This window comes from Panthera leo, chromosome A2 (genome assembly GCF_018350215.1).
Source record: "Panthera leo isolate Ple1 chromosome A2, P.leo_Ple1_pat1.1, whole genome shotgun sequence".
Taxonomy (NCBI): domain Eukaryota; kingdom Metazoa; phylum Chordata; class Mammalia; order Carnivora; family Felidae; genus Panthera; species Panthera leo.
This window is the reverse complement of record NC_056680.1, coordinates 149,142,517-149,156,337: the sequence shown is the minus strand read 5'-3', so window position 1 is coordinate 149,156,337 and position 13,821 is coordinate 149,142,517. Positions and strand designations below refer to the sequence as shown.

The 13,821-nt window shown below is 42.5% G+C and overlaps 1 protein-coding gene across 7 annotated transcripts in view; it reads right to left on the bottom strand.

Moving 5' to 3' along the window:
* Positions 1 to 13,821, bottom strand: part of CALD1 (caldesmon 1) — a 187,032-nt gene that overhangs the window by 23,094 nt on the left and 150,117 nt on the right. For 5 of the 7 annotated variants that reach the window (XM_042925268.1, XM_042925260.1, XM_042925249.1 and 2 more), the window contains 3 exons: positions 11,506 to 12,454; positions 10,141 to 10,215; positions 5,452 to 5,594 (listed from right to left, as the gene is read on the bottom strand). In XM_042925268.1, the coding sequence (XP_042781202.1) occupies positions 5,452 to 5,594; positions 10,141 to 10,215; positions 11,506 to 12,454 (1,167 nt within the window). The remainder of the gene's footprint in view (positions 1 to 5,451; positions 5,595 to 10,140; positions 10,216 to 11,505; positions 12,455 to 13,821) is intronic. The other 2 variants (XM_042925286.1, XM_042925294.1) reach the window with 1 other exon arrangement.

Genomic DNA, 13,821 nt, shown 5'->3' with positions numbered 1-13,821 from the left:
CTTTGCCTCTCGACTGAGAGCTAACCACAGGCTTGTAGGTCTATTCCGACACAGGTGCCCCCAAGAAAGCTCTGAACAACTGCATTACCTACGGCGTCAGTTTGTGTGGTCTAACATGCCATGACTATTCCTAATCAGGACTTAACATTACTAAATTAGTTCTGATATCGTGTCGTTAGGGTTGTTACTTATGCTGTGTAGACCCTTTTCATATTTATTATCTCATTTAATAGCCACAGTAACCAGGCAGTTGGCAGGTTAGGTTAATACCCCCACTTTACAAGTAAGGAAATGATACGTGAGGGCAGAAAAACAGTCTGCCCAGTTTTCGGTAGCAAGTGGTAGGGCCATGACCAGATTCTAGTGTTTCTCTCCCAAGTATACTCTTTTTTCCACTGTACTATAATTATATCAGGTGTTAAATAGGGTTTGTTAGAAAATAAAAAATCAACTGAATTCAATGTGCTGGCCTCTACCTTTCACCTCCTACCCTGAAGACCAGAGGGTCTGTGAGGGATTTAAGTCTCTAGCATTTCTGCAGTCTAGGCCTAACTACCTTCCATGCTCGAGTGGAAGCAATGCTTCATCAGATGGCACAGCGTATAAAACAACAAGAAAATGGGTACGTTTTTTGTGAGTTAGAAATAAAATTGAACGTCAGTTGAAGTTTTTCTTTTAGGATTAAGGAGAACCACAGAGATTTCATTGTAGAACTGGGAACATGTTAAGACTATTGACGGGACACCTGGGTGGCTCGGTCGGTTAAGCATCTGATTTAGGCTCAGGTCATGAACTTACGGTTTGTGGGTTCGAACCCCACATTGGATTCTCTGCTGTCAGCTCAGAGCCTGCTTCTGATCCTCTGTCCCCCTCTCTCTCTGTCCCTCCCCCACTTGCACTCTCTCCCTCCCTCTCTCTCTCTCAATAAATAAATAAATAAATAAATAAACAAACATTAAAAAAAGACCAGAGACAGAACACTATCCCAAGTGTCCTTATGTTAAAATTGTACTACAGGGGGCGCCTGGGTCGCTCAGTTGGTTAAGCCTCTGACTTCAGCTCAGGTCATGATCTCACGGGTCTTGAGTTCGAGCCCTGCATTGGGCTCTCTGCTGTCAGGGAGGAACCTGCTTGGGATTCTCTCTCTCCCTCTCTCTCTCTCTGCCCCTCCCCCACTCCTACCTCTTTCTCAAAAATAAACATTAAAAACAATAAAATGCACGTCAGGACTGGTATTCCTAGTGTTTTCCCACAAATCATATAAAAAGGAGAGAGATCACTAGCCCCTACTGACTCTGAGATCCTTTGATAAATTTGCTATCTAATAGAGTTATGCCATTGATAACTGTCTACAAAACATGTTGGTTGTGACAGAAGAACTGCATCAGAGAACCATGTTTCATGCAAAACTCACGTAAGCTGGATCCTCCGAGCACTTTATTTAGGAGAATTTAGTGCTGTGCTCAAAAGTGTGCCTAGTCACAGAGAGTCCTTACATAAGAGACAAGGACGTAGCTTGCCAGCTACTTAAGTCATTAACAGGCAGTGAGGTCATGCTTAACTAGCTCCGAACACAGGGAGCCCATCCCTAACACTTTGTCTAAGGAACAGATGAATTACCACCGTCTGATATAATTTATTCCATGTAGAGAAGGGCTCAGTGTTTCTAGCTATGGAGCAAGAAAAAGAATAAAGCAGAAAATGAGTTCAAGACTACATAATCGCCAATACTGATCTTATGTGTATAACTCCTGTTTTTTGAACCCTGAGGTAGTTCTGAGTATACTCTGTCCTTTCCAACCTTTGCAAGTGGCAGGATGGAAAATCAATATTGTAGATTATAATCAGCATTAAAATTAATACACAACAAAACCAAAAACCTCAAAGTGTATTGCATAGAGCAAGGGAAAGCACCATTTCTTGACATGCTTGTTTCGGTTTTAAGAATATACGTAGCTTTGTATTGGGTCATGATGTCAAATTTATTTCTGACTAAGAGTTTAGGTTAAAAAGTTTTAAAATACTGTTCTAGGTTCTTGAGAGTTAGAGATGTACTCTTTTATTTTGAACTCAAACAAAGGTTAGAGAGTCCCTTAAAACCTGATGTTGCTCTTTCAGGGTCTTCTAAGTTCCTAGGTCTGCGACTTAGAGAGAAAATCTCCCCCCTGAGTTAATTCCAGGTCTTTCCATCTTCAGAAATGAGTTTGCTCTCTGCGTTCATCATGTTAGTTAGTGCACAGGAGTTGGGACCTGCAGAACACAAGCCTCTAAAAACTTCTCCAGATTCCACTAGGTGTCGCTCAGTCTTCATTTTGGACAATCAAAATGCCTATCATTAGGGACTGGTTCCATAATTCATGACATGTTGGTCTGGTGGAATACTCTAACATTATTAATTGTAAGCTCATATTCATTGGTACAGAAAAGGTAACTACGATAAACTGTTATGTATATTGCAAGAATCAATGGAAAAACATAGAGTTATATATGCACACTATACATATTTGTCTATTTTGACTATATAGACATAGAAAATATCTGGAAAAAATGTTACTGGTGGTTGGTGCTTATTTTTGTACTTCTATTTTCTGAATGTTTCTAAGTTTTTTTTTTAATGTTTTATTTATTTTTAAGACAGAGAGAGACAGAGCATGAGTGGGGGTGGGGCAGAGAGAGAGGGAGACATAGAATCTGAAGCAGGCTCCAGGCTCTGAGCTGTTAGCACAGAGGCTGACGTGGGGCTTGAACTCACGAACTGTGAGACCATGACCTGAGCCGAAGTCGGACGCTCAACCGACTGAGCCACTTGGGTGCCCCTATTTTCTGAATGTTTCGTAACGAGGATCTTTTTTCCTATAATTAGACAAAACTTTAGTTACCACGTTAAAAATAGAAAACAAAACAAATGCTCATTTCGAACTTTCTATAAAACCTTGGTGTAATCTATTTCTATACATTGCTCATTGAGTTGAGATTTTTTTGTTAATGTCATGTTTCAGAGAAAACAATCTAGTCAAGAAAACAGGAACATCAAAGGGGGCAGTAATTAAATCAAACATGAGCTATGTTCGAACCAGGAGCAAGAGTTTTGTCCATATCACCTCTACTTGGATGTACCAGCATGCCCTCAGCACTAGGGTGCCACTAACATGGAAATTTCTGCCAGAAGTTCTCTCCTCTCTCCTTGGTTCCTTTATAGATATATTAAAAAAAAAATTTTTTTTAATGTTTACTTATTTTTGAGAGAGAGAGAGAGAGAGAGACAGAGCACAAGCACGGAAGGGCGGAGAGAGGGAGACACAGAAACCAAAGTAGGCTCCAGGCTCTGAGCTGTCAGCACAGAGCCCGACATGGGCTCGAACTCACAAACAGCGAGATCATGATCTGAGCTGAAGTCCGACGCTTAACCGACTGAGTCACCCAGGCGCCCTCTCCACGGTTCCTTTAGGTGTAGGTCTAGATGTACATCAAACCTTTCCCCATGAACATAGCTTGTTTTCAGTTAGGCTAGTGGGCACTCGGCTAATCTAAATAGAGGTTCCTACTTCCTTCCTTAGAAAGCTCCTCACTTCATAAGTAGATACAGCAAAACCTGACATCTAAGCTTCCACTGGCATCAACTTTGAACTGAAACTAAAACGAACCCATGTTGGCAGCTGAACAAAAAAGCATGATACGGTAGCACCTTGTTTCTGTCATTGTTTTCTGCCCAAAGATGGAACACTTAAGACCAGAGTCCCATTTAAGAATTCTCAACACTACACCTATTCTCTTTGAATTCCTAGCTCTCTGGATTTCCACACAATGGGCGTGTTAATTATTAATTTAAGCTCTGACTAAAGCTGGTTGGCAAGTTTGCTAATTGTTAACCAAGCTTCTCTCTGCTGACAGATTTTTAAAAAAACATTACTTTTCTTTAAAAAAATATACTCATGCCCACAAAGCAGATTTTAAACTATCAAATAATAAGACAGTAATATTGTTAGACAATATTCATGGGATACTTTGCACGAACCTGACACTCTTCTATAGGGCTTTGAAATATTCAACTACTGACGCTTCAGCAAGCTTTGGACTCAGCTTACTCGCCTGAATCAACTTGATTCTAGATTTTCTATGAATTTTAAATAAACTCCTAATTTTCTACTGAAATCTCCTTTCTTGCCAATCTCAAGTAACATCTATAGGTTCTACACATCCTAGTCCTACACAGTTTACTTAGGCTGTTTATGCACACATATTCTTCTGTAGGCTCTCCCTTGGATAAAGTGACTACCTTTCTGCTCAAATTTGTATGTAGAAAAGTTATTTGGGGGCAGTTATATTCCCCCATTTTAGCCTGCTCAGAGGGGCAAAGCCCTACCAGCTCTGCTCGCTTCTGAATGCTACAAAGGCCTTGGTGTAAGGAATATGTCCAGCTTCTACACAATACTTGCTTGGGGACTTTCTTATTTGAATTGTTCAGAAAAACAGGGTCTACAGGTAAGACTGCTGCCAAAGAACAATCCCAGGGGAATCCATGTTTCAGGGACCCAAGACTCTTCTAGAACATAGGGAACAGAAGCCAGTGACATTAATAGAGGTAGGAATTCGGCACAAGTGGTTGGAGGGGGTGTAGGTGTAGGAGTGGGGCACAGAGAATCATGTAGCCAAGGTGTCCATGGCAGATTTCTATAACATAAGTTCATCTACAAAACTGGCAGGGAGCTCTCAGTATTCGATGTATCTAGAAGTAAGGATTTACCTGCACATACCTGTCTGTCTGTCCTAAAACCAATTGTCCAGGTATTCAACATGATGGGGGGGGAGGGGGAAAGAAGGGTAAAGTGAAGTTATGCAAGAGGGTTTTCCAAAGGGTATTAAATGGAACGTGAGTCCTGTGCCCTATGCCTCCCTCTTTGAGATTCCCAATACAAATGAACATCAAACGTGCTCAGAGTCCTGCGGTAAAGAGATCTCATTAATTTAGTTTAACCTAACATTTCCCAAGTATTTCGCCAAAGGACAACCTCAGTTTTAAGCAACATTTATTTAAAATCTTTTTTAAAAAAAAGCATTCTTGAAAATGGTACTGACAAGGGTCTCTTAAGAAACTGGCTGGGCCATAGAAAGAACCAATGACATTAACCCCAGTCATAATGTTTTCTAATAAGCTGAGCTTATACAGCATATTAAGTGAGGGAACAGAAACATGGATACTAAGCATGATCTGTCCTGCTAAATAATGGGAAAAGCAGATTAAACCTTGTCTGAGCAATGGCTACTGGTCTTCTGTTAGTGATTGATAGCCTGACCTGCTGACTGAGTATCTCTAAGACAATGGCCAATGACTTCACAACAGAAATATGTTGTCTGTTTAGCACGTTTCTGTCTGGAGGCACAGGATAGGGAGACTACTATTTTTTCTTCACATGTGAACACAGTCATTGTTAAGTAGTCTCTGTTTCTTACCTGAAAGTATTCTCGGTGTGTTTCAGTTTGTGGGTCATGAATTCTCCATTCTGTGACTTCACTTCTGTAAATCCCTTCTTTCCATCCAAGAAACTCTTCACTTCTTTGGGCTCTTTGTCCTTTTTAATCTTCTCATCTTTGATCTAACCAACAGTACATATCAGGAAGAAACACAGTGATAAAAACCGTATTAGTTTGGGTGGGTATCACCAAATAAGACCCAGAATTACTAGGAAGCCAGAAAACTCAGAAGTAAAACAAACCACTGGAGAATGATGTGGTACAGCTAGGGTCAGAGGAAATTCTTAGAGTGTGAGCTATGGTCCTCCAGCCTCTGCGCAAAGACCTTGACCACAATTTAAGGAAGTCAAGATCATCCCTGATTTCACTAGGGTTTTGTTTTCAGGAGCAGTGGAGGTGTTGCTGTTTGGAAACAATTATGTTCTGGGAATGCTGTGTAAGAGTAGTTGTTCGTAGTTCTCATTGAAAAGGGTGATCATTAGTGTGGCATTGATGGGAGAACGTCTAGGTTGGCTGAACTGGTTTTTTCTTGGACGAAGAGTGTGCCTTTGAAAAAGACACAAACGTGTTGAAGAAGAAAAAAGAAGAAACCTACCAAGTCAGCCAGATCTGCCAAGCCAATGTTGGCAGATTGCCGAGGAAGCTCACCCTTGTAATAAAATGAGTAAGTAGGGTCCCGAGGATAGAAGACAAATTACCCTACCTTTAGTGGGATGGCTCAGAGACCCATGGGCCATGTCTGTAGTCATCTAAACTACCACAGTTCAAATGGAATAGGAAAAACTTCAGGGTTTACCTTGACTTCCATTGCAGGTAATAGTTTAGTCTCCAGAAGTGGTTTTGTGATTGTTGGAGAGACAGCGGAAGGTGTTACATGGGCAGCAGGTGTTCACTTTAATTTTTTGTGAGTTTTGTGTTATAAGTTCCTCACGGTAAATGAGACACATTACTTCAAAGTAAAATGAATTTACATAGCTTGCTGAGAGCTTAGATTACTTGTATCAGCTCATCCACTCTTAAAGGATGAGTGTGAAAACAGGGGAGGTTCATTATTGCTGTTTTCAAGACAACCAATGACAAAACACTAACGTTCTAGAGCAAGCAACAGAGGAAGGATAGGCATAAGAACTTAGGCCTTCAGGTGCTGTCCAGAATGGCCTCCTGATCACCCACCTCTTTCCAGCTATTTCTCAGATACTCTCTGAACACTTATTTCTAAAGTACATGTTTTACTAAGCATAGCACTTTTTTTTTTTTTTTTTCTGTTTGCTGATGAGCCTTGCGTAGTCCTTTGCCTGACTGCCTTCTTTGGATGTTATGTGATTAAATTACCACAGATAGACTATTCACTGCCATGTTGCCCTAATTAGTTAAGACTTAAATCTTTCTCCAAGGGGGATATACCTAGGCTATCCCTTGGACATGCTGAAAAAGAAGGCTGTTGTTCTGCCACTCTCTCTGAGAGCTCTGTCCGGAAGTCAGTAATTGAGTTTTGTTCCAGTGCTATCAACAGACTAGCTAAAATTAAGTCACCTAATTTTCTCTGGGATGTTGGCTCCATATACATAAGAGAGGTTGGATCAGAGGATTCCTTCCTGATCCTTCACCCTCTCATTTCCCTCTTGGCTCCTGATTTGTTGTGAGAGGCTACAGAGAAGAGAGGGAAGCTCTGACCTGTCCTGCAGCTTGACTGCAGCTCTCTGGTGGCTGTTCTCACCCAATAAGAAATCAATGTCATTGACAGGCAGGAATAGGCAATGCCTATTCTCATCTTGAGCTACCATTGCTGGATATTGCCCTAGATACCAGGGACTGAAGTTTGTATCCTGGTTAAGAACTATCTGGGGATACAAATTTGGGAGCTAAAGGGTGTCCCATTTCAGGGGACCCACGAAACACACTGTGAGTCAAATCTCATGGTTTGTGGAGCACTGTGCAAGGCAAAATGCCCTTTAACTCATTTCTCTTATTTTGGAGTCAAGAGATAATTCCATTCTCCCCAAATGCATTACCTGATTTGCTGACCAAAAATGTGGGGTATCCAAAGGGATAACACACAGGTGTAGGCGGGTGGAGGTGAGAATTCAACTGACATGCCCTCGTGCCAGAGAGACACTCAAAAGGTCAAGTGATCAAGGCAAGAAGACTGAGCTGTCAGCCTCTGTAGAATGGTGCTTTGCATTATTTGATTTCAGAAGACTGACAAGAATTCATCCAAGTTATAGTATTTCAAATCAGGTCCAGCACATTTTTGTTAGACTCAGAAGCCTCAATTCCTGTTTTGGGTCCAATGTCTGTCACATGGATGTCTTTGCTACTGAGGGTTTGGTTTGTGAACGACATACACAGACCTTACCAGTAAGCTTGGACTCCATCCCAGACCTACCGAGTCAGATTCTGCATTTCATAAGATTCCAGGGATTTGTATGCACACCTATGTTTGGGGAACTTTGGTGTATGACAGGAATATCGATTTCAATATCATATGAACAACGCTGCTGTAAACTGGTTTTCTGTTAGAGGGCAGGAAAAGAAAAAAAAAAAAAAGGAAAAAAAAAGAAAAGAGCTCCGGGGTGAAGAACTAAAAAGAGGCATTTTATAGTTGGAGAGGAGAAAAAGAAAGCTAAGTTAACGTTTCAAGGCTGGTGATGTTCTGTGATCCGTCACCACAAACAGCTAAAACTGCAGGGCTGCAGGGGTAGAAAGACAGTTTTTTCTAAGGTACTGGAGTGACTTCTGGAAATGTTTTCTCTAAGAAGTCTCATGTGATATTTGTGTTTACCCACATAGCTCTCCTTGAAAGGACATTTTTTTATTTTGTTTTTTTTTTTTTTTTTTTAACAAAAAGAAAAAAAAAGGAGGAGGGTGTTTGAAATGGCTAAATCATGTAAAATAGAATTCAAAGTTGTTTACATAAAGTAACCACGCAACTAGTCATTCAACCAGTGATTTACGTGTGCATTGTTAAAGCAGGAATGCCAGATTTTTTTTTTTTTTTTTTTAGCCTGGGTTGAGTGGCTAATCTGGCCTTGTGTAAAAAAAGAGGCCAAAAGTTTTGGGACTCTAGAATGGGGTGTAGGACAAACTGAGAAAGGAAGGGGCAGGTCTGAGATGGTTATACCGCCGACATTATTGGACTGGGGTTTTCTCTGGACAGAGGCAGAGGGATGATTTGGGTGGCCACTCATGAATCCTTTCTTGCTCACAGGCACAACATACAGACATAGAATGTTCTGGTGATTAAAAACAAATCACATCTTAGTAAAGCGAATTACATTTTAAATACAGTGCTCTTAGCTTCTCCTCCCCACACAGACTTAATCGCTGAATTCTGACTTTATGCCCTCTTCCTTCTGTGAAGATATTCCCCACAAAACATCAGCTCGACAGAGGAGCCCACGTGGCCCATTTCTGTTTTAAGTTTCAAGTAACTTTCACTTTTTTTGTTTTTAGATGAATCTGTAGGTGTCGTTCTGCCAGAAAATGAGAACAGCGCTTCCCACCATATTCAACCATTTCCTTAGCTGCCTCATTGGAGCCAAATTCAGCTTCCTAGTTCTTAGCATTTCTGCTTCCACCTTCCTTTAGATGGGCGGGTTCATGCATTCAGTTTTTACTCCCAAGCCACCACAAGTTCTATGAGAAACAGGAAGGTACACACATCTTAACCCAAATAAATAGAACATGATCTAGGGGTTCTTATATTTTCTGTGAGTCTTATGAAGAAAAGAATTTAAGCAAATAACCACCTCTCATGTAATTTTCTAAATATGGATTTTTCTGTTTCTTGATAGATGCCATAATGGGCAGAGAGGTACAGCAAGAGTCCATTGGAGCTGGCCCTCTAGAGTGACAGCTCAGTTCCATGGGCAAAGAAATTCAAATCTTCCTCCCCTCGATAATTTCCTTCTACCACGTTTAAGTACTTTGAACTTACTAGATGCTGTCACAATTTTTAGGATTACTTGGGGCTAACATAAACACAATGGTTAAGGCGAGGTCAGGCTTTCTGATGTGGCGTTTTGATTCTGTCGGGGGGAATGACATCCTCTGTGCGGCAGCCTCTGCTCCACTGACTCGTTTACTTACCTACAGTCAAACACCCTGGCACCAGCTCCTGTGTGTGCCTCAGAAATGCAATGCAGAACATTTTGCCAGACTTTTCTTTTGAAAACCAAATACCACCTTCAGTGCATCAAATGTGTTAACTGAGACGTGGGGGGGGGGGGGGGTGTTTTTCCTTTGGAAAGTTAAATCATTAATCGAAGCCAGTTGGAAATATTCCATAATTGAAATGAAAGCAGGATGGTTCAAGGAGAAAACAATACACATAGAGGTGGAGAAAGTGGGAAAAACTGATCAGAGCAGTGTTTTTCAAGCTTTCTGTGACTCGCAGGAAGAAGGACAATTTAAATCATGATGTAATACTGCTTAGAATGCCCTCTGGTATCTTCTATTTGATTTCATTTTTTTAAAACGCCCATTGACACATTCAATTACTTTTGAGATGTTCGAAGTTGATGTTACCATTCAATGAATCATGAAGTCAAGCCATAGCTTGAAAAACACTGGATCACAGGTTATAGTTTTGAGATCAGCAGACATGAAATGTCATGCAACACTGCTCTCGGTTGCTTCATGATTAGGTCATTTGTCAATAATATTTACCTCTTTTTTGAAGGTAGGCTTGTCTTCTTGGGACTTTTCTCTTTTAGCTTGTGCTTTGGCCCCCTTTTCTTCTTCCTTTTTATGTTCAAGAGTGGCAAGGTCACTCGTTTAAAAGAAGCCCTTTCTGGCTTACAAGAGTGAGAGGGTGCTCAGGTCACTTTGCTCGTGCCTTGCGATTTTGCTGACTCAGTGCTCACATAACCCCTGGTGTCAGTGATTCTAAACAGCAACGTGGGGTGGTTTCTTTCCACCAAAGTTTTTTCTCGTGTGCCTGCCAGTGTGCGCCCTGGACTCTAGCGTGACCTGGTGGTCCTTAGGCGTGTTTACAAACCTCGTGTGTGGTTTGGTGCATCTCGTTTCTGATTGTCTCAAATGTAGCTGTGGTCGCGAGCCCCCGTGTGATGAGCAGGAGTGAAAGACAACTTCAGCACCATGCAGACTTAGTGATGGGGAGTTCTCTCTGCAGAGGTGAATGTGCAAGCATCTCTTTTTTCTCTCTTTCTTTTGTGTGCGTGTGTGGTAGGGGTAGGCGGGGATGCAGGTGGTGGTTAGGTACAGTGCTTTCAATGCAGGCTTGCAGACAGAAAAACATCTTTCATGGTTTGCAAACATTCCCCTCGCCCCCCTTTCCACCCTTCTCAGGCGACATGAATTTATTTGCGTCATCCAGATGGCAAAAGCAGTAAAATGTATGCCCTTAATTACCAGTCAGTTACAAACTGATACCACCCCAGATGAATGGCTTTCTGCAAGTCCACATGAAGTTCAGGTCTACATGATGGCAAATCATGGTTTTGACATATTTTTAATGAAAGTTCCAAATTGGCTCCTTTCCCTCCTTCACTGCCAGCTGATTTCAAGGGGGTTATTTTTGCCTTCTCAAGATGAAATTTCTGACCGTGATTCTTTATGTCACCTTTCCCACCCCAATTTTTAAAATATAATTTTTAATTAAATGCCAAACACGTGGGTGTGGGGAGGAGTTACGGTCCTCTTGCCTCATGTAGACCTATGGAGAGAGGTAAGTTGTTAATAGGAATGAATTTAGATGCAGGTGCAGAATTAGAAGTCAACGCAGCACTGCCACATTTATCATCTTTGGGTTAGTTCATTTTTCTGGTATTTGCAACTAGCAAGCACAGAGCAATTAATTTCTCTCTGGATGGTAAATTTGGCTGATTGAATATTTAACCATCGATCAATTGCTTTGTGCTTACCTATTGCTATGGCCGAAAAAAATGAACGGCTTGCCAAACGGGCAAGCACGCGGGGCTGCAGGAACGTGCCTCGGTCCCAAGTCTGATGTGCATTACATTTCTCGTAAGTCACAGGCATCACACGTTTGGTGCAAAATGTTTACTGTACCTGTTTCTTTTGGACAGCTGTCTGAAGTTTATCCTCTTGTACTTTCTTTTCATTTACCCGTCTCCCTTCTATTTTCTCGTCTACCTTTTCCCCTTTCTGCTTTTTCTCTTGCATTTCTCTTCTGTTCTCTTCTAGCTGCTGGCGTTTTTGCTCTTCTAGCTTAGCTTTCTGTTCTTCCTCCGCCTTTGCCCGCTGCCTCTCCTCCTCTGCTCTTCTCTCTTCCTCCTTAGCCCTCTCCCTCTCGGCCGCCTCCCTCCTTTCTCTCTCTTGGGCAGCTGCTCTTTCTTCTGCTTCAAGTCTTGCTTTCTCCTCCGCTACCCTTTGTTCTTCCTCAGCTTTCATTCTTTCTCTTTCTTCTGCTTCCAGCCTGGCCCTCTCTGCCTCGGCTCTCTCCTTTTCTTCCCTCTCCCTCCTTTCACGATGGGCGGCCTCTTCTGACCCCTGCTCCCCCTCCCCCTCTGTTTGAGGCTCTTCTGCACTGGTCTGCCCAGTTGTCAACGGCATTGCCGCGGTTTCTGTTGTTCTGTCTTCTACCGGCCCCTCTACCTGATTTTCTTCAGGGCTCCCCTGCTTTGGCTTCTCTTCCTCCTCTTCCTCCTTTTCCTTTTCTTCCTTCTTTTTCTCCTCAGTGTCCCTCCAGTCATTCTTCTGATAGGACTTTGTGACTATTTCTGTCTCCTCTAGCTCGTATCTTTCTTGGCGACGGTCACTTTTTTCTTCCTTCTCCGCAGCTTCGTTTTCGGCGGTGTTGTTCTGCGTTCTTCTGCTCGGTAGCGACAAGCCTGCGTCTGTGATGGTTGGGTCGAACTCCTTCTGCCGTTCCAGTGCTTCCTGAAGGCGTTTTTGGCGTCTTTCCTCCCGCCGAGCCAGGCGCTCCAGGAACGCGGCCTCGTCATCACCCTCCACCTGGGTGTTTGAGGTGGTTGTCTTGACCTCCTCATCGGCCACACTGGACAAGAGAAACAAGACAGCTTGGGTCAGCTGGTGAGCTGGATTCTCGTAGCCTGACCCACACAGGAACAGATGCTCGCGGTACCAGGCGCGCGCGCACCCAGGATATCCCTTCGGATAGTATCATAACAGTACGTGCCTGCCGGGCTTTCGGCAGACAGCACGTGAGTGCCTTTGCCCTTAGTCCTTCTCTGGCCACTGGAGTCTACTCTACTATGCCAGCCGTCAAGCGAAGATGGATGAGCATTAGTGTATAAATACCTCGGCTCCCTCGCCTCTCGAGCTGAATAACTGTGAGGTGCCTTGTTGCACGGGATCTCTGAGTCTCCCAGGGGAGTTGAGCTCCAGATCCCAGCAGCGCTAACTTGCCTTGGCAATGAATGAAACCTTTATTTGGTTGCTTTTCCTTCCCTGTTTCACTTTCCCACACTGCTGCCAGTGTTTCCTGGGATCATTTCACAAATGAACTGCCTGCGTTTAAATCTTTTTGCTCCAGAATCTGCTTCCTGGACAACTCAAACTAAGACAAGGACCAAACTGAGAAATGAAGGAATTCTTATAGTATCACATAGTATTTCCACATATTACCAAGTCATCTAGAATTCTTGAGCTGGATCTGTGGGGCATAAGGCATTTGGAAAGGAAGCAGGTGTACCTTACAGTGTGGGGATGCTATACTAATGCCAGTGACCCCCATGGTAGGGACATCTAACCGTCCACCACAATTCATGCTCCTCCTTCCATTGTCACGGGGAGGTGACTAATACCAGTCAAGGATTATATTTCTTGCCCTCCACTCTTCCTTGCATCTAGGTGGAACCATGTGACCAATAATTTCCAACTGAGTGTGAGCATAAGTGATATGTCTAGACCAAGACTATTAAGCAGCAGAAGCACATCCTCTCCCATCTCTGTCTGATGACTTGATCAGAAAACCTCAAAGCCCCAGGAGTAGACAGAGTCACAAAAGGAAAACAGGTTGGTGATCAGTTCTATTTACTACTCAGAAAAACCCACATTGGACTCATTCATGTTGCTGCATTAAATTACTAAAATTTGGGGCTCATTGTTATGGTGGCTGATATTACCCTAATACATACACCATCTAAATTCTTTGTCAAGATTTCCACGAACAAAGGGTCTCTTGCCCTTCTTCTCTGTAGTTGATAAAAAATAGTTAAATTTGATGTTTGTTAAAAAAGAAAAGAAAATCTCAAAAAACCAGACTGTACCATATCCATCACCGCACTTATTGTTACAGTTCAAGCCAGGGCTGTTGGTCTCCACTGGCAGGAAACAGCCAGTTATGTGATATCAGAAATTGTGACCAGAGTTGGAAGAGTATGTCTTGCCATGTTTAGAAAC